This window comes from Chiloscyllium punctatum, chromosome 20, assembly GCF_047496795.1.
Source record: "Chiloscyllium punctatum isolate Juve2018m chromosome 20, sChiPun1.3, whole genome shotgun sequence".
Lineage (NCBI taxonomy): Eukaryota > Metazoa > Chordata > Chondrichthyes > Orectolobiformes > Hemiscylliidae > Chiloscyllium > Chiloscyllium punctatum.
Window position 1 is genome coordinate 37,014,043 of NC_092758.1, and position 26,061 is coordinate 37,040,103.

The window sequence follows — 26,061 nt, forward strand, 5'->3', positions numbered from 1 at the left end:
ACAGACTGTACCACTGGGGATACCGCTAGTGGTGTACCTGGGAGGTGGTTAAATGCATCCACATTGACTGCTTGGCCTCCCAGACTGTTCTAAATGATAACTATAAGCACTTTGTATTAGTGGAGACTTGGGGTTGTCATATTCCTTATTTGTGTTAGTCAATTCATGAAAAGTTCTCATATCTGATACCTCAGAGAAAGTTAGGCTCCTAATGACGGAAAAAGCTGCAGCTCCACAGGCTCAAGAGACTTATTCCTTTTTCATCTGTCACAATGTCATTTGCTCGGAAAAGATAACACTCCCTTTCCACATATTGGGTCCAGTTCTTGAGAGCACAGTCAAATGAGTCAAGCTTTCAACAAAGATGACTGTTACTAGTGAATTTCTTCAGGATCATGCTTTACTCTCGTCACCACTGGAATAACTCCATAGAGGCTGGTATCACATCACTAAACCATTCCTTAATTTATACAGGAACAGTCCTTTACTATAATACTTCCTCAGTCAGTATCTCTGACACTCGCCCTTTTCATCTGTCAGCCCAGGATTCCTTGTTTGGACCGGACTAACCGCTCCAATCCAGGAACTCCCCTTCTATCAAGTCCAGCTGGCTGACCTTGTTACAATCACAACACTGACTTCATTTAATGATTATTTTTCTGCAGCAGATAATTATATACATATGAATAATCACGTTCCCTATTTTGTATACTTGTGTTCACTGTATTGGCAAGAAAAACCATGTTTAGATCACTCTAATTTACTACAGTAGTCCCCTCATACCTGCAGGGGATATGTTCCAAGACTTACAGCGGAAGCCTGAAACCACGGATAGGAGCTAACCCTTTCATTTAAATAGGAATTTACCTTGCTGGCAGCCCCCAGTCCCTGGTTCTGGAATGTTCCCTGTATTATGTTCAGGCTGCGGTGAACTGAAACCGTGGAAAATGATTCTGCAGGTAAGAGGGGCCCTGTATATTGCTTAAAATTGCTTAAGTGCAGTTGCTTTTTCATTCCCAAAATTATAGCTGGAAAGTTAGTTTTCGTCTTCAAGGATTGTTATCTATATATTACAGGATAATTAGAGTTAGGGGAACGACATTCCGAATTCCATAAACAAATAGGCTAATTGAAGAGTATTAGCTGTATACTTGTCATTTTTTAAAGAATTATTCGAAAGACTTCAGTGATCATTTCTAATAGATTTGCTTCCAGCAAAATGCTTTTACTACTTAAAACTAAGTTGTAAACTTATAACAAGCTGGATTTCATGGACAGTAACAAAGCAGTATGCTCTACTAGCTACAAAAGATCTAGCAATTTCTCTCTGGTGTGGATTTCCTCCCTTCCTGATGTTGGTTAAAATCTGGTACCAAGCAAAGGAGATCTGCAGGTGTCCAATAATAATGGTCATCAAGCAGAGTAATTTTTAAAAGTTTGACGTATTTTTCGAGTCAACCTATTCAGAACAGATGGGACTTTGAACCCCAGGCCTCTCACTCCAGTGGTAGGGACTCTACTTCTGTGTCACAATAGGGCCCAAACAAGCAGAGTAATTAGCCAGTCACAAATTAATGAGCCCCATCTGGTGCGCTAATGTCCTTTTTAGGGAAGAAATTCAGTTGTCCTTACCTGGTCTGGCCAACATGTACCTCCACATCCATAACAATGTGGTTGACTAAGTGCTTGCGGATTAATCAAACACTCACTCAGTTGAAGGGACAATTTGAGATGAATGACGAATATTGCCCTTGTATTCAAGGACTAAATAAAAAGATGAAGTATTCACATACAGTAAACCAAAAAAATTAAAAGCACTGATCAAATATAATCCTAATTTAAATTTATTGTTAGCAAAATAAAATAAGTTTGATTGGATTAAGCCAAACTAGAGTAGAAATTTTTTTATTTTTAAAATATATATTTGTTTGAAGTTTTATAGTAGAGAAATTTGGCATTTCACAAATATAAAATTATAATTTTAGGGACATTGAGTGTGATTAGCAATAATAAACTTCTCAGGCCACTAAGAACCCAGTTACATCAACAAGGTGTGTCTTCTTGATTTTTACAAAGTATAAAAGGAACACGTTTTAAATCCTAGGGAATCATAATAGCTTCTGAGAATGAGAGGACACCAGCTTTTACATTTGTGTTATTTCATGTATGGCTGAGGTTCTGTCTTGCCTGCTACTCAGAGAAGCAGTATGGAATGCGTGGCAGTTCCATTGAGGTAGGGTCCAATACAATGAAGTGGCCGTGAGGCACTTAGCTTTATCAAGTTTTCACTGAAATTGAGGTTCTTGGTAGAAGTTATGCATCCCCTCCCCCACCCATGTAAGTAAACGTAGGGTGGGTAGAGCAAGCAAGGATGGCTTTCACCAGCCATTCTTGTGTCTGACTTTGGGTCCCTTGATTGATGTCTGTGTAATGCCTGACCTGTGCTTTTCCAGCACCACATTCTCGACATCTTGGATATACTCTTTGATAAAGTAATAATATAAATATCTCTAGGATAGATGTTAACCTGAATTGGAGGAAAATCCCATGTTTAATATATTCCAGGATTTACCATTTGACATTGTTGCCACTTATTTCAATGTTTGGTTTAAATGTTTGAACCTTGGAACTGTGGAACCATTTATTAGTTACAAGAATAGAATAATTGTGTTCAGGCAGCACAGTAATTAGTAATTGCATTATTTCCTGGCATTACTGTAGCTGAATAAATGTTATCTGCAGATGTAAAGATAAAGTTTTCATTATCAAAGTTTTTTTTCTTGTACATGCATGTTTCTGCTTTTTATTTTCTATTCAACCCACAGTTTTGGTTGTAGTGTGCTAAACTTGATCTTAGCCTCTTTAATTGCAATATTAGTTCAAAATATCAATGTGAGCCAAATAAGGTTCATGAAAATTTGTACGTTTTCAACTATTTCAAATGTTGTTTTTAATCTTCACATTGTTTGTTGATCCAATATTGTCTGTGAAAGAGCAAACTGTCATTCAAGATAATGCATTTATTAACCACTGACTTAGTTGTTTATTGTGATTTTAGCTCCTTGTGGTATTGGCAATAATTAAATCCACTTATTAATTTTCCAAGTAAAATCAAATCAATTTTTTTTAATAGGAGACAAGACACAAAATATTCTTTGCTACCTTTCAACCAATAGTTTTGCTGATGGGTAAACTTGATGTCACATCCCATCGTTATCTTATGAAACTACATAATTCCATAGACTGGTCTGATTTTGTTTAAATACACTGCTATGCTCAAAGCTGTACCCAATATTTACTAATCAGAGTTGAATAGGAGCAACTTTCATTCATCAAGATAAATAATATTAGCTTTTGTTCACTCTATTTTTCAGAATGAAGCAAAATAGAGTAAACGAAAAAGTTGAGACACGGCTGCCTCCAGATGTCGATAAAGGGAAAAAAAGACGAAAGACCAGCTTGACTCCAGGCAGTGAGACTTTGAGCGCACGTCATGTAGATTGGGGAAATCTGCACTATGATGTGATTCTGCACATCTTTCAGTACCTACCATTGGTTGATCGGGCTTACGCATCATCAGTCTGTAGAACATGGAATGAAGTCTTTCACATGCCTGAGCTGTGGAGACGATTTGAGTTTGAACTGAGCCAGCCAGCCACATCCTATCTGAAGTCAACTCACCCAGATCTGATCCAACAGATAATAAAAAAACATGCAGATCATTTGCAGTATGTCAGTTTTAAGGTAAAATAAAGTTACTGACTCTACAATACTTTTTTTAAAAAAAGCAAGAAATTTCAAAATTGGGCAACTTCGCAGGTTGCCATAGTAAGAGCTGCAAATCTCCTCCTAAAGTATGAATGAAGAAAAATATAGATACATAGTTCTTTAAAGGAGGAACTGATTTTTAAAAAATCTATTGGGAAAAGAAACTAAAAGATTAAATAAGTATTTGTGTGTTAATAAATTAATTAGCTGAGACAAAAGGATGTAAGAATATAACAGGGTAAAAGCAAGAGTTCTTAATTTTGTTAATAATTGGGTCTGTAGTATGCAATAGAAACTAAAGTTATAAATGGAGTTATCTGCAACAAATGTACAGATTTCCAGTGATGCGCATCTGAACATTTACTGTGTTTACACTATTCAGGAATGAAAGTAATTTTCAATTGATCCTTTGCAGATGAGGAGAAGGTGCCATATTTCCACAACATTTCTATAGAGTCTGTTTTAATAGTATGCCCTTGTGTAGATTCCCATCATAGATGGTAGCTCAAGAATTTACTTTTCTATACTTTTGTCCACTAACATCTCTTTAATTTTAAAGGCTGTAGATTTTACTGCTTGAGCTGCAGTAACAGAACAAAGATTGAGTGTAAGGTGGCCATAGATTAGTAGATTGGAAAGACAAGTCTCACATGAAATAAAATGGAGACAAATGAGAGGTGAGGCATTTGAATAAGATTTATTAGGAAAGATATTTATGAAACAGTAACATTTTAATAACAGCAGAGGAACTTTGAGACTTGGAGTATAGTTATTTAAACCTCAAAATTGGTAATAATGATCATGTTTTCAATTAGAAATAATATATCTGGTTTCCTACATTTTAAAAAAAAGGCATGCCAAACAAAAACCATCTTATGGAACAGATGTGAATACTGTTGAGTTGTTGCAGAATGTTCAATTCAGGAAAGTAATACAGTGCATTACTGGCTTTAGTTATGAATGTGTGGTCATGAGTTGCTGCCTTGAACTGATGCCATCTACCATATATATTTGTGTAAAAGTCAAATTTTTTAGATTATTTTTAAAAATTCAATTTATAGGGTGGACTAGTTTTTGAGGGGCTGAAATTCATACTACAATTCAAAATAACACATAATTAGCAGAAGTCGATTTAATTGCTCACCTAATCCCAGGTAAGGAAGAAAATCACTATGAATTACAGTAAAGGTAATTACTGGATAAAAGCAAGAGAAACAAGAATGAATTGCCGGTAATAAATTTTATTTATACCGGTATGAAAATTTAACATGTCAGAGATTCATTGAAATCCTGTAAAATCACACTGTTCATCGTCGTCAAGGCCTGGTATAATGGCACACTTAAAATGAAACATTTATTAAATTCTGAATGTGTAAGCATCTTGAACTTTACTGCCAAATTCCTCCATTTCCCTCCCATTTTCTCTCGCATGTAATGAACCTCAGCAATACTAAAACATTTGTCAAAGAATTAAAGATGTAGCTGATATATCTCACTTTTATTCAGATATAATGGCACAACTAAAATGACTAACTTTTTAATCATATTAACTTTTGGATATATAGTGAACAAAGTGCGATAAGTGCCATTAGACTTAGTACCTGAATGAATCAAAACGTGCTGTAGTAAACCAAGTGGGCTATATAGAGTTATGAATGAATAGAGACACAACATAGTAAACAAAGAGCAATGAGTAGAGTTACTGGTATGAATTAATGAGATTTTTGTTTAAGTGGGTTAATGGGAACATGCAGTTTCCTTTGTAAAGGTTAATATGCCATTATAGTCAGGTCGACTTTTACATGAGATATGTGGAAAAAAAACCAAGATTTTTTTTGGCCAAAAGTAAAGGGTCAATTTTTACATGAGTCTATATGGTATTTATAGTTGGTACCTTCATTGCTCTGTTGGGTAGCAGTTCCATGATTTTTGTTCTTTCATAATTACCAAATAATTAGGTGGTTCTAAATCAGAGTTTTGCATGACTTGGGTGCTTGCAAGTTGTGGGGTTGTTTTGAATCCTGCAATCAGTGTTAATAGCACAAAGCATCTATTTAGTCCATTGCATCAAATTGTAGAGCAATCCAGTCACTCTCATTTTCCCCGCTCTAACTATAGTCTTTTAGATTTATTTCTATCTGAGCCTATCCAGATTCCTCTTGAAATTGATTGTCTGTCTGCATTTTCACCAACTGTAAGGGCAGTGAGATCCAGATCATTGCTACTTGCCATATAAAGTTTCTGCATCCTTTCACCCAAAATCTTCTGCCTTTGCCTGTTAATAAACCATATACAATCAGCTAATAAGTACAGCCTTTCTTTGCTTCATCTCTACTGGAACTGAACACCATATTCTTCTTAGTGACTGAGGTTGAAGATTTAGAAGGTTTTTCAGAAGCCTTGACAAATTACTAGTGTGTACTGCAGCCATGTGATGTTAGCAATTAAGGGAGCCCATGTTTGAGATCCTGGATGGAATACTTACAAACAGAGCTGTTTTGACTTGGATGGTGTCAGCAGTCTTGAATGAGATGTCAACCTGGTGAAGTTTTAATGCACGATTACTTGTATGCCAAACGGCATAAGCAGTAAGTGATGACAGGGCTAAGCAATTCTATATCCAATGTTGCAGACCTAAGTTCTGCAGTCTGGTACATCCAGCCATGAATGCTAGTAAACAATTAATCAGCTCATTGGAGTGGGGAGCCCTGCACACATCCTATCTACAGTGATGGGCAAGCCCAACACATCTGTGCAAATAAGAAGGTTGAAGCATTTCCAACAATATTCAGCCAGAAGTGCCAATAGAGGATCATTCTCTGCCTCCTCCAGAGGTCCCTCGCATCGCAATTCCAGCCTTTACATAGTTGGATTCACACCACGTGATATCAAGAAACAGCTGGAGGCACTGGATATTGGAAAGGCTATCAGGCCTGCCAAATTTTGAAAATAGTACTGAAGATGTTAGTGAAGTTACTGTTCACTAACCAAGATGTTCCATAACAGCTACAATACCAGCATCAACCTAACAACAATGGAAAATTTCCCAGATTTCAGAGGTGATGGAAAGAGGGGAGGGGGTGTTGCATTTTTGATTAAGGCGAGTATCACAGTAGTAATCCGAGATGAAATAACTGAAGAATCATCCAGCGTGACTTTGTGGATGGAGCTAAGAAATAAGGGGATGGTAGTGTTATTGGGGTTATACTAACAGCCCCCAAATAGTCAACTGGAATTAGAAGAGCAAATACACTGGGAGACTTGGAGTCTTGGAGGAGCAATTGGATTGTCATAGTCAGGGATTTTAATTTTTCTAACATATACTGGGACTGCCATAGCGGTAAGGGCTTAGATGGGGTGGAATTTGTTAAGTACGTTAAGGCAATTTTCTTCAAGCAGTATATCGAGGGTCCTACTCGAGTGTGGACAAAACTTGGTCTACTCTTGGGAAATAGGGCGGGACAGTTGGGGACCAGTGACCATAGTTCTTTTAACTATTTTAAAATTATAGAAAGAGACAAAACTGGTCCGCAGGTTCAAGTTCTAAACTGGGGCAAGGTGAATTTTGATGTAATTAGACAGGACCTTGCAGGGTGTAGGTTGGAGTGGTTTGTTTGCAGGCAAGGGGACCTCCGGCAAGTGGGAGTCCTTTAAAAGTGAGATAGCTGGAGTTCAAGGTGTATGTGTCCCTGTGGGAGTGAAAGACAAGGTTGACAGGAACAGGGAATCCTGGATGACGAGATATTGTGACTTTGACCAGAAAAAAGGAGGTATGGCTCAGGTACAGGCAGCTGGGATCACTGGAATCCCTAGAGGTTTATAAGGGATTCAGGAGTTTACTGAATGGTGGATGCTGGTACAATTGCAACATTTGAAAAGCATCTGGATGGGTATATGAATAGGAAAGGTTAAGAGGGATGTGTGCTGGCAAATGGAACCAGAGTAATTTAGGATATCTGGTCAGTATGGACGAGTTGGACCAATGAGTCTGTTTCTGTGCTGTACATCCTAATGACTCTGACTTTCTCAGAACTGAAAGGGGTGGAAAATGCTGATTTTATGCTGTTGACATTGGGGTGATGAAAAAGTGGAACATTTGAGTGAAGTGCCCAAAATAGAAGATGAAGGGAATGTGAATGTTGGCAAAGGAACAGTAGAAATTTTAAAATAGGTGTAAATGATAGGAGTGAAAATGAGAAAATGGGTCTAGTGCACTGGAAGCAAAGTGACAAAACATAGGACACGATAGGGATGGGGTTGTGATCAAAATAGTGGACAGAGGTCATGCTGTGAAGTTGTGGAACTCAAAGTTGATTCCTGAAGGATGTTAAATGCCTAACCAGTAAATGGGGTGTGGTTCCTTCAGCTTGCATTGAGCTTTATTGCAATACTACATCGAACCTAGGATGGACGTATCAACATGGGTTATGGAAACGACAAGCAACTGGAAGGATGGGATGACTCATCACTTAGTCTGTGTTTTGTGTCATCAATGTAACTGAGACTGCATTGTGAGCAGCAAATGAGATAAACTAGTTTGAAAGAGTCTGAAGTCACATGACATCTAGTTATAGTCCAACATGTTCATTTGAAATCACAAGCTCCGGTGAAGTGGGACCCAGTGAAGGAGCAGTGCTTCGAAGGCTTGTGATTTCAAATAAAGCTGTTGGACTATAACCTGGTGTCATGTGACTTCTGACTTTGTCCACTTCAGTCTGTTACTAGCACCTCCACATCATACTTCGAAAGAAGCACAAGTAAAACACTGCTTCACCTGAAAGGTGAATTTGAAGCCTTGGGCAGTGAAGTGGAAGGAGGTGAAAGGTCAAGTCTCAGACTTTCTATAGTTGCATGAGAAGGTGGTTAGGGGGTCTGGATGTGGTTGCTGAGGGTGGTGAGGAAGTGTTAGGAATAATGAAGAGTAGCCCAAGGTGTTATGGAAGGGAGGAGGAGATGTGTTGATGTGTTTAGTCGTGGTATCCTGCTGGAAATGATAGTGTATGATCCTTTAAATGTGGGCATTGGTGCCGTGGAGAGTAGAGGGAGAGTCCTTTCATTGTGTTGGAAAGAGGGGAAGTGGAGAGGGCAGAAGTTGGGGCAACGAGGGCAGGATCTTGATAAAGAAAAAAAGGAAGTAAAAAGAGGCATATGATGCACACCGGAATAACAACAGCAGAAATTAGGAAGAGTATCTCAGATGCAGAAGAGGGGCTAAAGCTGAAATAAGGAAGGCTATGGGGAAATGTGAGGAATGGATACATTAAAACAAATTGCAAAAAATTTTATTAATAGTAAAAGATTAGTGAAGAATAGAGTGGGGCCCATAAGGAACAACCAGGGAAAGCAGCTCACTGAAGCAAAGGATATGGCAGAGGCACTATCTGAATATTTTGCTTCTGTCTTTACCAAATCAGAAGATTGTGATAATGGCCTATTTGAGAAAATAGGTGTTGAGCAACTGAACAGTGTAGTGATAGATCTTAAAAAAAAGGGTGCTTAAAAGGGCTGGCAGTACTCTCGATAGAAAAGTCAAAAGGCCAAAAAGGATGCATCGTAGATTGGTGAGGGAGCAAATCTGAGTTATTGACAGAAATTTTCCAGGCCCCTCTGAGCATAGGAGTAGTCCTGGGAGTGGTGGATTGCAAATGTGACGCCATTGTTTAAGAAAGGGACAAAGTATAACCCTGGAAACTACAGACCTGTCAGCTTGATATCAGTAGTGGGAAAACTGATGGAGACCATCATACAGGATAAGGTAAACACAGATTTAAATAAAAATAATTTGTGTGACGGTCAATATGGCTTTGTCAAGGGCAGGTCACATCCTACCGATTTAATAGTTCTTTGACAAATTGACACAGGCAGTAGATGAGTGTAGTGCTGTGGATGTTGTATATTTGGGCTGTCAGAAAGCATTTGATACTGTGCCACATGGCAGGTTTGTTAACAAGTTAAAATGTTTGTGACTGTTGGGTCCTTAGCAGCATGATTTAGAAGTTGGCTAAAGGATCAGAAACCGAGGGTAGGTATAAATAAGCAATTCTCAGATTGGAAACAATTTGAAAATAGTGCTCCCCTAAGATTGGCGTTGGGACCCTTTTTCTGATTTATATAAACGATTTGGAGATGGGTGTTGTAAAATCTCTACATTTGCATATGTGATACTAAGCGAGGGAGAACAGTGAATTGTGAGGATGATGCTGTGTGATTTCAGAGGGATGTTGACAATTTGGCTAAATGGGTAGCTACCTAGCAAATGAAATTCAATACAGAGAATTGTGAAGTAATGCATTTCGTTGAAGAAACATGGAAAGGCAGTACAGTCTCAGTGGTACAATTTTGAGGGGAACACCTGGTCCATTTCCCTCTAATCTTGGCCTGTTCATGTGTCTATCTAAATGCCACTTAAACACTCTCTTTATATCTGCTTCTATTACCTCCCCTAGAAATGTTGTCAAGGTACCAAACATCCTCTGTGTAAAAAAAAAACTTACAGCACTCATCTGCTTCAAACTCTCCCTCTTTCGCCTTAAATCTATTTCAAATAGTATTTGACATTTCTACCCTGGGAAAAAGACTCTATGCACCCTATCCATGCTTCTTGGTTTTATGTACTTCTTTCAGGTCACCCCTCAGCCTCCAGTACTCCAGTGAAAATAATCCAAGTTCGTTCAACCTCCTCTTATGGCTAATATACTTCAATCCATTCAGCAACCTGGTAAACCTCTTTTGCACCTTCTCCAAAGCCCCCACTTCCTTCCAATTGTGTGGCGATTGGAGAAATGAATACAATACTCAACTCTAGTCAGGACAAAGTAGCCCATTTGATTGGCACCATGTCCACAAACATTCACTCCCTCCACTACAGACACTCAGTAGTAGTAATAATGTAAACTATCTACAAGATACACTGCAAAGTTCACCAAGATCCCTTAGACAACACCTTCCAAATCCATGACTACTACTACCTAGAAAGACAGTGACAGGAGATACACAGGAACAGCACTATCTTCAAGATCACCTCCAAGCCGCTCACCATCTTGCCTTGGAAAATGTCACTGTTCATTCAGTCAGGCTCGATCAAATTCCTGAACAGCAATGTGGGTGTACATTTGCCAAATGGACTGCCGTCGTTCAAGAAACTAGCTCACTGCAACTTTCTCAAGGCTAATTAGAGATGGGCAATAAATACTGGGGCATCCATTGATGCCCATAAATAAAGAAAAACAAAATGTTAATAATTTCATCATTGACAGCTGTATCTTTCAGTGTGTAGGCCATAGTTACTAGAATTGCCTCCCTAAATCTCTCAACCTCTGCCCTCCATTATGATGCCTCTTTAAAACCTATCTCTTTAATCAAACTTTCTATAACCTATGCTAATATTTCTTGTAATGAATTATTAAAATTCTTTGCTAATATGATGTGCCATGGGGCACACTTGCTGCAGTTTGGTGCAATATAAGTGCAAGTTGTTACAGTTGTCATTGTAGAGCAGGATTGAAATTGTGTTTTCTGAACAATTCCGATCAGCTGATGCATGTTTACAGTCAGTACATCTATGTGATAGATAACATTTGAGCTACATAAAAACAGTTGTGTCTTAAGAGTCTGTTAAGCAATATGTTGTTTCTTCAGACAAACTGTATAAAGTGCGAAAGTAACCACAATCTGCTTGCCTCAATATTTTAATTATGCTTTCATTGTTAATTATGTAAGGTCAAGGCACTACTAAGTCAGTCAGTGCATTCAGTTAATCTAACAGCCAATACTAGCAAAATCTTGAGTACTGTCCAGTTGGTATTTTTTTTTCAACATTTTTGTCACTCTCTTTTAATGATTTTTTGCAACAGAAATCTGGCTGTACTCTAAATTATGGAGCTTATTGCAATATTCAGTCCAGTTTTTGTATTGTAAATCTGCTTTCTTATTTTTTCAGGTTGACAGTAGTACTGAGTCTGCGGAAGCAGCTTGTGATATTCTTTCACAATTGGTCAACTGTTCCATAAAGACCTTGGGGCTGATCTCTACAGCAAGACCTAGTTTCATGAATTTGTCAAAGGTAGGTTTTAAATTTATTTTTCCAGATCTAGCTCAGCTGTTGTGGACAAATAAAAAAATGCGTTAATAACTGAAATCAAACCACTTTTGTTTTGTGTTTACAGTCTCGTTTTGTGTCAGCCCTGACTGTGGTGTTTGTGAACTCAAAATCACTGTCATCGATCAAGATTGATGATACTCCAGTGGATGACCCATCTCTTAAGGTGTTGGTGGCAAATAACAGTGACACTTTGAAATTGTTGAAAATGAGTAGTTGTCCTCATGTCTCACCTGCAGGTAAATTCAAGTTTGCTCATAATTTAAGATCCAGTTTAGCAATAACTCCTAATAAGAGTACAGAAATTATGAGACTAATATATGTTTACAATAGTCTATTAAAATTGGAAGTCAGTATAGATGATTGTATGGATTTTCTGCCAACTCTACTTTTGTGGAGCCTTATTATATCAGATCACTTAATTTTCACTGAATATTTGGAAGAGCCAATACTCTAAACATAGTAAATCATTCTAAACCTCTTGTTACATTTGCAGTTTACTAAAACGATTCTATAACTCTAGGGTAGCAAGAATGTTTCATGTCTTGAATTATTGATTGCACTCTACAGCTGTTTGAGTTGTTCAGACAATCTACAAAAGTGTAGTTTGAAATATTGTGAATGAACACAAATATGATTTATTTTTATCAAGTGATTTTGATTTTTAGACTGTCTTAATAAATTCTGTACAGTTCTTCTAAGAAAAGGGAGATTTTCATTCGCAGTGCATCTTTTGTAGTCCCACAAAGATGATCCGAACGAGTCATAGAATAATGCAAAGAAGAAGCAGGCCATTCGGCCTATTGTCTGTGCTGACCAATAATATCAAGCTATACTAATCTTATTTACCTGCACTTGGCTAATAGCCTACTATGTCCTAGCATTTTAAGTGCTTGTCCAGATACTACTTAAACCTTTCAAGAGTACCTCCCCTTTCAGGCAGCATGTTCCATATTACTACCATCCAGAGTGTGAAAAAGTTTTTGCTCGGATTTCCTCTGAACTATTTACTCTTCACCTTAAACTTCTGGTTTTACACATGTCTGCCATGGGGCAAATACTCTTACAATCTACCTGATTCATGTCTCTCATCATTTTGCACAGCTCAATCAGATCCTCATTGAGCCTCCGCTGCTTCAGGAAAAGAAACCCAGCCTTTCTGTTCTTCCCTCTTAACTAAGACTTGTTGCCATCCCAAGCAACATCCTGGCGAATCCGCTCTGCAATGCAAACTCATCCTTCCAATAGTGTGGCGACTGGATCTGCACACGGTATTCCATTTGTGGCCTAATCAATGCTTTATAAAATTGCAACAAGACGTCCTTGTTTCTATATTCTATGCACCAGCTAGTGAAGGCTAGCATCCCATATGACATCTTCACCACCCTATCTACCTGTGCTGATACCTTCAGTGATCTGTGAACTTTAACAGCGAGGTCCTATTGTTCCTCAGTACTCTCAAGGAAAGTACCATTCAATGTGTATGTCTTTCCCTTTTTAGACATCCCAAAATGCATCACCTTACACTTATCCTTCAGCCATTGTTCTCCCCAATATCAGATCCATGTCAGACTGTAGTCTGAGACCATCCTCCTTTCTATCAACAATGCCACCAATTTTTGTGTCATCTGCAAACTTGGAAATTATACATTGTACATTCACATCCAAATTGATAATGTTCATAACTAACAAGAAGGATTCCATTGCTGATCCTTGTGGTAAACTACTGGTCACAAACTTCTGATCACAAAGAAACTCTTTACAATTGTCCTTTGTTTCCAATTTGTAAGGTAATTTTGGATCCAGTTTGTCTTGAGTTCCATGAACTTTTACTTTTTTGGACCAGGCTTCCTTGTCAAAAGCCTTACTGACATTTGTGTAAACCACATTGACTGTCATCTTTTGGAAAAACTCAATTAGTCAGACAGATCTCCCTGCAACAAATCTGTGCTGACTATCTTGTTCCAATTATTGATTAATCCTGTCCCTCAATTTTTTTTCCAATGATTTCTCTACAACTGAAGTCAGACTAACTGGTCTGTAATTACATGGCCTGACCCTGCTGCCCTTCTTGAATAAAAGAGCAACATTAGCTATCTGGCACTTTGCCTGTGGTCAGCGAAGTATTAAATATCTGCGCCAGAGCCCCAGCAATCTCCTTCTATGACTCCCATGGCAGCATGGGATATGATGCATCAGACCCTGAGTATTTATGTACCTTTTTTATGTCTATTGAAACATCTAATACCTCCTCCTTATTAACTTTAACATGCTTTGGAACCTCAACATCACAGCTGAAATCTCTAGCTCCAACATCCTAAATCCCTTGTGAATGCAGATGCAAAATATTCATTTAAGACCTCACCCAAATACTCTTGCTTCACACTCAGAATGCCCCTTTGGTCTCTATTAGACCCCTCTTCCTGGTAATCCACCTGTTCATCATATAGTCAGAAAATGCCTTGGGATTTTCCTCAATCCTATCTGCCAGAGGTATTTTGTGTTCCCTCTTTGCCCTCCGAAATGTATTTCTTAAGCAGGCCCCTACAATCTGTATTCTCATGAAGGGCTTCCCCTGTTTTTAATGTTCTGTACTTAACATATGCATCCTTTTTTTCCTTGATCAAATTCTCAATATCCATGGACATCCAGCATTTCCTGGACTTGCTGCCCTTCACTCTTTAGAGGAGCATGCTGGCCCTGAGCTCTCAGATTATCACTATACCATTTGTAAAACACTGCCAATTTCTAAATATAGACTTATCTGCAAGTAGCTGCTCCTGCTCCATGTTTGCCAGATTCTGTCTGACGATATTGAGATTGACCTTTACCCAATTTAGACACTTAACTTCTGCTCTAAGTTTATCCCTTTCCATAATGACTTTGAAACTTGCAGAGTTATGGCCCCTATCCCTAAAATGCAAGCCCATACTCTCAGATTAAGTCTAGCACTAACCCATCTCTGTAGGACCATCTCTGTACTGCCAGATAGAGCTCTCCTGAATGCACTTGAAAAATTCAATTCTGTCACACTAAGGTAATTCCAGTTAAATTTAAATTCATCTACAACTAAAACCCTATTCCTCTCTCACCTCTTTGTAATTTTCCTGTATATCTACTCTTCTGACTCCCTTTCACTCTTGGGATGCTTGTAGTATAATCCTAGCAAAGTGATCACCTGTATTTTATTTCCATGTTCATCTGCCTTACCAGTCAGTCTCCTTGCATCAGAATAGATATAATTTAGTTTTTGGAGCCTCCTATGTGCCTTAACTTGCCCATGTCTTCTCCCCCAGCTAGACTATCCTTGTAATAGTATTCCTTCCATATCTTACTAACCTTGCTTCTGACTTAACATCTGTTATCTGTCCCGTCCCTCTGTCAGGTTAGTTAAATTTGCATGAGCAAACCTTCCACTAAGGGTGTTGGACCCACTTTGGTTCAGATGCTATCTGTCCAATTTGTGCAGGTTCCACCTACTCTAGAAACAGTCCCAATGATACAAACATCAAAAGCCCTTCCTCCTACAACATTGCTTTAACAATATGTTCAACTGACCTATCTTGCTATTTCTATACTCAGTATCACGTGGCACTGACAGTAATGCGGAGATTGCAATCTTAGTAGTTCTCCTCTTTAATTTACTACCTAAGTGTCTTAATTCCTGTTGCAGGACCTTTTTTTGTTTTCACTTTTACTGATGGCGTCCTTACTGACATGTACCCACAACTGTAGGCTGTTCACTCTTCCACATTGGAATGACCTGCAGCTGCTTTGAGTCATCCCTGACCCTGGCACCAGGGAGTAAACATACCATTCAGTAGTCCTGTTTGTAGCCGCATAACTGCCTATCACTTCTTACAATCGAGCCTCTTCCTACTAAAGCCCTCCAGTCTTTGGCTCTGCTGCAGAGCAGGGGAGGCAAATCTGGTGCTACATACCTAGCTGCTGTTTCCCCGAGAGGCCATCCCCCATATATGTTTATATGTGTTTAAGGGGATGGTCACAGAGGATTCCTGCACTGTCAGCCCATGCCTATTCGTCTTCCTGGTGGTCCCCCATGTAGCTGTTACTTGTGGTATGACCTGCTTACTAAACATGCTATCCACGGCATCCTCAACATCAGGGTGCTCCATGGTGAGTTCATCCACAGCTCCAGCCCTTCCATGCAGTCCATCAGGAGCTGCAGCTAGACTCAGTTTCTGCATATGTGGTCACCTTGGACTCTGAAAATGTCCTTGATTTCCCGCATACTGAAGGAGGAGTGTTTCACAGTGCAGTGTTCTTTTGCCATTGTGAACCTTGCCAAGTACAGTTAATAAAGTAGAAAAAAAATTACTCAAACTTACCAACTCTTACCAAGTCAGAGTTTGCTCTAACAAATTACATGCCACAAATATAAGGTCTTCACTCTGTCTTCCTCCCAGTACTACCCTCTCAATCCTTAAAACTGGTTCCTCAGCAGCCAATCACTTCATTGCTTCACTGTGACATTACTCTGAGTCTTCTCCCTGTTCACAATGAAGTTTTATTCTTTTTTTATCATGGACTACTCAGTGCAAACTCCACCCTCACAGGCTCAACTCCGAGAATCCAATTCCCAATAAGTGTTTCCCCAGTGTGGTTTTTCTGTGATATCACTCTTTGCTTTATGCGAGACCTCCAATCCTGGGCTTCAATTTATCTAAAATCATAAGCAATAGAGTAGTTATGGAGAAAATGTTTCCACTCTTTTAAAAAGAATCAAGGAACAGAGGGTACTTATTTGAAGTGATTTGCAAAAGGATACAAGAAAAAGCTTCTTTTCACATGGTGAGTATTGCGTATGGAATGCAGTGCTTGAAACAGTGATAGAAGAGGTTCAAGTGAAGCATTCAAGCATGCATTTGAATAATTATTTGGATGGAAATAAAGTAAGGGTATCAAGAAAAAGCAAGAAATTGATAGTAGGTAATGATACTCATTTGAAGAGCTGGTGCAGACACAATGAGCTGAATGGTCTCCAATGGCGCACAACTTTTCTGATGAAACACATTAGCTGTGACTTCCACCAGTGTGTAGAACTTGAGTTTTTAGGTTATATCATTTTGTGTGTAGATGTGTGTTAGTAGCAAAGAAATTAATTCCTCCTGTGTTCTGGTTTTACTTTTAACAGAGGGTAAATAATTATGGATATGGGTTTGCTCGCTGAGCTGGAAAGTTCATTTCAGGAACCTTCCAGCTCAGTGAACAAACCTACATCCAGAACCTCAACCTGAGAAACAAAACTTCCCAAATTCGCTAAGGTAAATAATTATTGATGTATTCATCTAATCCTGCTTCACAGTGAATCTGAATGCCCCATATGTCAAATACATGTGGAATACACTTAATTGTAAGGTTCTAGGGAGTGTTGCTAAACAGAGACCTTGGAATGCAGGTTCACAGCTCCTTGAAAGTGGAGTCGCAGGTAGATAGGATACTGAAGAAGGCGTTTGGTATGCTTTCCTTTATTTATCAAGCGTATAGAGTACAGGAGTTGGGAGGTCCTGTTGCGGCTGTACAGGACATTGGTTAGACCGTTGTTGGAATATTGTGTGCAATTCTGGTCTCCTTCCTATCAGAAAGATGTTGTGAAACATGAAAGGGTTCAGAAAAGATTTACAAGGATGTTGCCAGGGTTGGAGGATTTGAGCTATAGGGAGAGGCTGAACAGACTGGGGCTGTTTTCCCTGGAGTGTCGGAGGCTGAGGGGTGACCTTATAGAGGTTTACAAAATTATGAGGGGCATAGATAGGGTAAATAGGTAAAGTCTTTTCCCTGGGGGGAGGGGGGGTGGAGTCCAGAATAGGGTGAGAGGCGAAAGATATAAAAGAGACCTAAGGGGCAACTTTTTCATGCAGAGGGTGGTACGTGTATGGAATGAGCTGCCAGAGAAAATGGTGGAGGCTAGTACAATTGCAACATTTAAAAGGCATTTGGATGGGTATTTGCATAGGAAGGGTTTGGAGGGATATGGGCCAGGTGCTGGCAGGTGGGACTAAATTGGGTTGAGATATCTGTTCAGCATGGACGGGTTGGACCGAAGGATCTGTTTCTATGCTGGTCACCTCTATGACTCTAAGTCATTGTTATTCAGTGATGACTAGTTATTTAGTGAGAATGGAAAAGTAGCCCTGGAAAATTTGAGCAGTAGAGGAAATAGAGCAGTACCCCAGTGGTTAGCACTGTTGGTTCACAGCACCAGGGACTCTGGTTCGATTCCAGCCTCAGACAACTGTCTGTGTGGAGTTCGCGCATTCTCCCTATGTTTGCATATTCTCCTCTGGGTGCTCCGGTTCCCTCCTACAGTCCAAAGATGTGCAGTTTAGGTGAATTGGCCATGCTAAATCACGCATAGTGTTAGGTGCTTAGTCAGGGGTAAATGTGGGGGAATGGGTCTGGGTGGGTTACTCTTCGGAGGGTCTGTGTGGACTTGTTGGGCCGAGTGGCCTGCTTCCATACTGAAGGGAATCTAATCTCGAGGAGTTTTTGGTAGTTTGGATTTGGGAATGCTAGTGGCAGTTGGGATCAGGAAAGGAATTATTTTTATCTTTGCTGTCTGTTTTGGTAATTCTTAAAAAATACTTTTTGAGCTATATAGGATGTGATGGTGAGTCTTTGAACTGGTAGTGGAATGCTCCTTTTAAAAAAATGAAGGGTGTTGTTCATCCCTGAATTTGATAGAGGAATTTGCTAAGTTTATGTATTTTGCTGATGCAGTTAAGACCATCTGCATTAAATGTGATCAGACTTTTTAGAATGTTCGGAATACATTTTAAATGATTTTGGGGAAGAACTTGTACATCATTTTAAATACCTGCAACTGTTTTTTTTGGTTCAGTTATGAGTAATGGGAGTTGTAGATAAATATTCCTTTTGTTCTTCTGATAACTTTGTTGCTGGTCTTTTATTTATATTTTGGAGATTGCTGTTTTGTTTTAACAAGTGGGATACTCTCATCATGAACTGAATTCAAATGATCAGAACTCATTTTACTTAGATTTGGAGATGCTGGTGTTGGACTGGGGTGTACAAAGTTAAAAATCACACAACACCAGGTTATAGTCCAACAGGTTTAATAGGAAACACTAGCTTTCGAAGCGCCGCTCCTCCACAACCATCTGATGAAGGAGCGCTGCTCCGAAAGCTAGTGCTTCCAATTAAACCTGTTGGACTATAACCTGGTGTTGTGATTTTTAACATTTTACTTAAAATTGTCTTGCAGAGGCAGGAGACTTTCTTCTAAATTCTGCCTGCAGAGTAGAAAAGATGCAGTTATCCCATCCTGCCCTACTATTTAGTTCAAATTACTCGTGACTATTCATTTTTCCCATTGAGTTGTCTGTCTTTGTTAGTCATATGTTCAATAGATATTCAATTTTATTTCCCACGCAGGTATTCTTTGTGTAGCAGATCAGTGTTACGGCCTCAGAGAGTTGGCACTAAACTATTACCTTCTGAGTGATGAGTTGCTATTGGCTTTATCCAGCGAGAAGCACGTTCATCTGGAACACCTTCGCATTGATGTGGTCAGTGAGAATCCTGGACAGACACAGTTCCACAGTATCAAAAAGAGTAGTTGGGATGCTCTTGTGAAACATTCCCCAAAGGTCAACATTGTCATGTACTTCTTTCTATATGAAGAAGAATTTGATCCATTTTTCCGTGATGAAACCCCAGTCACACACATCTATTTTGGCCGTGCAGTCAGCAAAGAACTGTTGGGTCGTATTGGAATGAACTGTCCAAGATTGATCGAACTAGTGGTCTGTGCAAATGGTCTTCAGCCTCTGGACGATGAATTGATTTGCATTGCAGAACGTTGCAAAAACCTTACAGCAATGGGTCTGGGTGAATGTGAGGTTTCGTGCAGTGCATTTGTGGAGTTTGTGAAAATGTGTGGAGGACGGCTGACCCAACTGTCCATAATGGAGGAAGTACTAATACCAGATCAGAAATATAATTTGGAGCAAATCCACTGGGAAGTCTCCAAGTACCTGGGAAGAGTATGGTTCCCAGATATGATGCCCACCTGGTAGATGTTTTGCAGATTAATTAAGTTTCGAAGAGGAGCACAGCAAGATTGCGGGGGTAGTTCATAACTATTTTAACAGTGAATAAAGCATGCAGATAAATAGATGGTTAACCATAATACAGACTTAAAATTAACACACCTATATATTTACAATGTCTAACATTTATTTGAATGCACTCTTCAATCCAGTTTGTCAGGAATTAAATATTGATGACACTGATTTTGACTAAATCTAATTGCATACAGGTTGCATCTTAAATATTTCATGCTTTGAAAATGTTTTATCTAATCTTGTGTGACTTCTTACGGATTAGACCGGGTAAAGATTGTGACTTTAAAGAATGTACATTTTCATTAATCATGGCAACAAATTGAATATTGTATAGTAATCAAATCTACCTTAAAATCTTTCTTCTGCCTCAGAGAGAGGGAGAAAGAGAGAGAGAGAGAGCTTCAGGAAGCTGACAAATTAACTATTATTCATTTGTAACTGTATCCAACAAATCCACTTTTCAATATGTAGAATTTTCACATTGAGCTGGATGATCTGACTTGACTGATCTGTCGAAGGAGGGTTAGATTGCAAAGAATCACAGCAGTTAGGAGGTTGGAAGGGAAAGGATGGTGGTTAGAGGCCTCCGGTATGAAATTAGAGAGCACTTAGAAGTATTGTGATGAGGGTGGGTGGGCTGACAAGCATATTAAATCCAGTACGTAGTTGCAAAGGTCTTTATTTCCTGATTCAGCAGTCTCTCACCAATCTAGTTAATGAGTTAAATTTCAACTGTGGAAAACGAATGAAGCATGCAATTAACACCATCCCCTCTCTCTTGATATCCACCTCCAGTCAAGCCCTTCCATATATAATGCAAACCTTTTAATTTAATCATGCATTATTGAAACCTGTCAGCTTTTAGAAATTTAAGACTCCCTTCAATGAAGTAAATAGGTTTCACATACCTCTACTTGAGGTAGCTGAGGTGTAATGATTCCTTTTGTACTCCACAGCGTTGTTTCAAGTTATGTGTTTGTATATAAGCAGTAGTATACTTCGTAAAATGTACAAGATGATGCAAAAAGGAAGCAAATCTGAAGAACCAAAACACTAAAGCCCCATTGTATTTTGGAAAATTGCACTGGATGCCTTCTTCGGAATAACTGGTAGGGTTAAAATATTAGATTAGATTCGATTCCCTACAGTGTGGAAACAGGCCCTTCAGCCCAACCAGTCCACACTGACCCTCCGAAGAGTAACCCACCCGGACCCATTTCCCCTCTGACTAGTGCACCTAACACTATGACAATTTAGCATGGCCAATTCACCTGACCTGCACATCTTTGGATTGTGGGAGGAAACAGGAGCACCCGGAGGAAACCCACGCAGATGCGGGAAGAATGTGCAAACTCCACACAGACAGTTGCCTGAGACTGGAATCGAACCTGGGACCCTAGTGCTGTGAGGCAGCAGTGCTAACCACTGAGCCACCATGCCACCCTTAAGCTAATATTTTAAGCTAGAGACAGTAACTTTTCAAAAGAAATTTTAGATGAGCATTGTCCTATTGTGAAAGCTTAGTTAAGTAGTTGCACACTAAATATGTCAATTAAACCTTGAGGTGATTTTTATCCTGGTTTCAACTTCAAAATAAGCTGCAACGTTCACAAAGATTACCTTTAGACAAATGTTAATCTATTAACTTTTGGTGCAAATATCCAAAATTGGAAATACAATTCTACTGAGTTGAGCAACCCTACTTACCATGTGTTACATAGTTATGTGTTAAGTTGGTATTATCTTGCATGCCTGTAAACCTGGTAAATATCTGGATTTCAGCTCTATCGTAAGAATGAAATTGGAATCTATGTTGAGACGGATAAATAACTTAATGGGTGTGAATAGAAATCAGTCATTTCTGCAGGGCAGCGCAAAAGTTGTAATGCCTGCAATTGCTATAGGAGTTTTGATTTAAAACAACTACAGTGTAGTTGATAACTACTACTAAATGTTATGGAAACTAATATGAAAAAAGATTGAAATAAGATGATTAAGCTGAACTTTGAAAACGTTACTATATGAAAACAAAATTTAGGAATTGACTTTCAATTTGATTTTTGTTTGGAGCTGGCAAGTTTGTTGTTTCCTCAACATCTGCAATTGATCTATGTTGTACATCATTGAATACTATATTTGCAAGAATCTCTGATAAATTTTACTCCAAAGCAAATTTAGTTTAATTACTTCCCTTCCATACCTGCTTCCCTCCAGCACAAAACAGATATTTGTAAAACCTATTTAAAATTCACTGTGCCTAGGATATTGTAATATTAATGTTGGTCCAGTTCAAATGAATACGTGATTCATGGCATCGGTAACCTTTTAAATTGTGTCTCTGGACAATGATAATCTAAATTTGGTACTGTTCATGTTCGTGGACTTGCCAGAATTTGAAAAGTTGGAACCAGACTGCTATGTAGAACATCAAAGTATTAGTTCTGATTTAAGATCATGATCTGAAATGACTTTCACATTCCACAGATAACGCTGGACTTGTATTACCAAGATGTTGTTTTTTAAATTAATGTAGCAAGTTTGTGATATCCAGTTATTGTGAAGTTGATATAATGATTTAGATTCTTCAGGTAATTTTGAATTTTGGCCATGTTCAACTTATTTTTTTCTCTATGTTTCAGAAGCACAACAGTAATCTAATAAAGAGTTGTACTTAAAATCATTGTTTATTGATGTTGAGGCACAAATCTTTTTGTGTTGCAAGAGCGAAGTTGAAAATGTGGCAATACTGCAGATTGTGAAGAATGAATCAGCATTTTAAATTGATGCATGAAATTAATTTCCAAATTAATTTAATATACACTAAAGGAGGACCTGTTTTTCTCATAGTTAGGCTTTCCATTTCTTTTGTAATAGAAATGAAGCTTTGTTTCTGATTGTTAACAGTATGGGAACGCCTGATTTTGATTCAAAATCCCATTTCCAAAGGCATTTTTGGAGATTATGGAAAACTAAAATAATTTCGAATATCTTTACATTCAGATCAACTTTTTGAAAACCAAAATGTGTTCATTACTAAATGGTTCAGTCGGTGATCTTAAGACAGGTTGAAGTTTATTAAATCTGCATTTAGATGTCTAGATTTACAAATCAAGAATTTTCCTGAAAGGTGTAATGTTTATATTTTGGTCATCAAGTTTTACAAAGCATATTTTATGTATTTTCTTACTGTGATATAAAACTCAGATATTTAAAGGTGAATGTTTTTACTGTGCAGTTGTTTGCTACGAGGAACCAAACATACATATTAGAAGTTTAGAGTACTCAAGATCATTAAAGAAAATTGTTTGTTGTACCTTCTGGTGTATTTATTTATTTAAGAGTACATTGGTGGAATTCTATATGATTTGGGGATTGACTTCAATTTTAATTGTAATTAACTAATTACAATTATAGGCATTATCTCCCAATTATAGGCATTATCTCATTGATCTGCTGAGATATGTTATGACATCTCTCTGGACCAAGTGGATCTTGAACCTGGGCCTCCTGGCCTACAGGTAGGGACATTATCTTAATGCCTCAAGAGTTCTAATTGACCTTCAGAGATTAAGTTTTGAGAGAGTCATTCTCTAAAGGGTTACTGGTCCTGATTGGTTACACAATCATTTCTGGTTACAAATAAATTATTGATCTTGTAAATTTATTAAATTTTCTATAAACAGTAAAAAGAAATAATTCTTAATAAAAGAAGTAAATATTTGGTAGTCCACTGTGCATTCCAGTTTATATCAGTGGTTGACTGGACGCCAATCTCTCAGTCTCTTATGTTGACTGAAGTTCTCTTTCTGTCTTCAGTCTTCCTGTTACATAATTTAAATTACAGAATTAAACCATATTAAAGAATTGTTGACCCCTTCAATAAAAGCCTTTAACTCCAAATCATTTTCATATTTGTTTGTCTAAATTTACATTAGCTTCAGTCATAAAAGCAACCATGCAACTGTGAACGCATGACCTTAATGGCTAATTTATTCAGCTGTCAGAGGCACGATGGTTTGAATGGTCTCTTTCTGTGCTGTATGCCTTTGCTTACCTTTGGCCATATGGCTTTCTTGCAGAAACTGTTTAGCAACTCTACATACTGAAACCAAATATAATTTATTTCTTCATTTGATTGAGTCAAAATGATAAATTATTGATAAATAATACTATAATTCCACTTCCTGCCATGTAGTAGATGTGTCTTTGTACTACCTGTCAAACTGTAATGCAGATATCCTAAGGTGAGCTTGAGGAGGACAAAAGCCTCTTTGAAACAGTTAATATTCAGCAATACACTGGAAATGTCTGAAATGAGCCAACTGCTGGATTGATGGATTAATGCAGTCTTTCCATACCTTAAAATTGTTTCAAATGTAGCCCACAAGTTAAATATGTGGGGGAAAGACTAAGAAGGCAGTTCAAGGTTGCTGCTTACAGGATTTGCTGAGATTGTTCTTTTGGCTTGTCAGGAACTGCTGCTCCTCGATTTTCCTCTAGATATTTTCACTTGCTTTTAGTGGTACAAGGTGGCTGATTCACACTTTAAAAAGTCACTGGCTTATTGATCTAAGAGCCACGGTTTTCAACAACTGGAAGGATCAAATAAAATGGTTATCATCAGACTTGATATGCTTTTTACTGCAGAGCAAAATAGTTCTTTCTCCAGAGGCTAATTGGTTTATGCCAAAATAATCACACTCGCAAGCTGCATGGAAATCCATCACATAGTTGTCAGTAGACAGAAGGTCTATGGTCTGTAGACTAGACCATCAGCTACTTGCTGTCAGTGAAAACTCTCTTCATACACAGGCCTTGCCTCCAAGGCTCTCATTCAGAAGAAAATGACTTGGAGGTAACCCATGTATGAAAGGATACTTTTGTTTGAGAATGCTGGTTGACAAGAGGAAGTACAGAAAAGGAACTGAAGAAAGCATTGCCAACAATCTCAAGGACAAGGGCCAATTCCACCTCCTGCAAATGCCTGCCAAACGTGAAACTGAAGATGCGGCTCTAGGATCAGGCTGATCAGCTACACAAGGGCTCACAGAACCCATGATCAGTGACATGGAATTTCCTAGGCAGACATTCAAAATCAATAGAGAGTGATTGCTAATGACAAAATGTGCAACAGTATGATTTGTTTGCCTGTTATAACAGAATTGACACTTCTGGTATATTGAACAAAAAGCCTATCAACACCAAGATGACTGGAATGTCTCCAGTAGGAGCCCCATATACAAGATTGAGGAAAAATCCCAATAAATTGCACTTGGGGTAACACATTTGACGTTAATGGAAAGAGTGTTGAGACTGTTATAAAGTCATTACATAGAACACGTACAGGCAAGTAAAATTCCTTTTCATCATTGGATTACATTTGAAGCAAGTTTGTGAGAGGAAAAGATTGCATTAATCAATCATTGCAACCAATCTAGCTTGTCAGCCACATCGTAATAAGGTAATAAAGTCAAAGCAGCTAGAGAATGATGAGAATATTAGAAATTTGGAAATCGCAGAAAAAGACAAAGAGAAAGATGGGTTATGAGAGATGGAGTTAAGACAGAAGATGGAAATGAGAGAACTAGAATCAGAATTGCAAAGAGAAGAGAAATTGGATATTCATATTGCTCAATCAGAAGGAAAATTCTTGACGAACCGTTGTACTGAGGTGCATTCAGAATGTTAGAAGTTGCAAGTGAAATTCAAGGAAGTTGTGTCTAAGAATGTGTCTAACAGGAAACTCGAAAGGTAAAGGCTGTGGATCAGATTGGATTTTTAATTACAACTGAGCGACGAGAAGTAAACTGAGCTGAGTGCAGAAGTACTTCGGGTAGCTAAGAGATATGGTGTTTTCTTTCAAAAGCAAAAATAACCCCTTTTCAAATGAAGAATCCAAACCTATAATGCAATGGCTAAACAGAGTTTTAAACACCAACTGGTTGAATGTTAGCAGATTTTGTAAGGCCATTACCGAAAACCATGCACCAGTATATGCTTAGAGTTATAATTACGCTATACCAATTAGGAGAAGTTGTTCATTTTGAGGAAAGTTACATCTAGGGTAGTAGCGGAAAGGTTAACTCA

At 38.4% G+C, this 26,061-nt stretch overlaps 1 protein-coding gene across 1 annotated transcript in view; it reads left to right on the forward strand.

The window, feature by feature from the left end:
* LOC140492043 (F-box/LRR-repeat protein 3-like) overlaps positions 1 to 23,287 on the forward strand; it is a 43,789-nt gene extending 20,502 nt beyond the window's left edge. The window contains exons 3-6 of the mRNA XM_072590698.1: positions 3,375 to 3,744; positions 11,708 to 11,830; positions 11,934 to 12,105; positions 19,283 to 23,287. Coding sequence (XP_072446799.1) covers positions 3,376 to 3,744; positions 11,708 to 11,830; positions 11,934 to 12,105; positions 19,283 to 19,926 — 1,308 coding nt within the window. The 5' untranslated portion in view covers position 3,375 and the 3' untranslated portion in view covers positions 19,927 to 23,287. The remainder of the gene's footprint in view (positions 1 to 3,374; positions 3,745 to 11,707; positions 11,831 to 11,933; positions 12,106 to 19,282) is intronic.
* Positions 23,288 to 26,061: the final 2,774 nt, after the last annotated feature.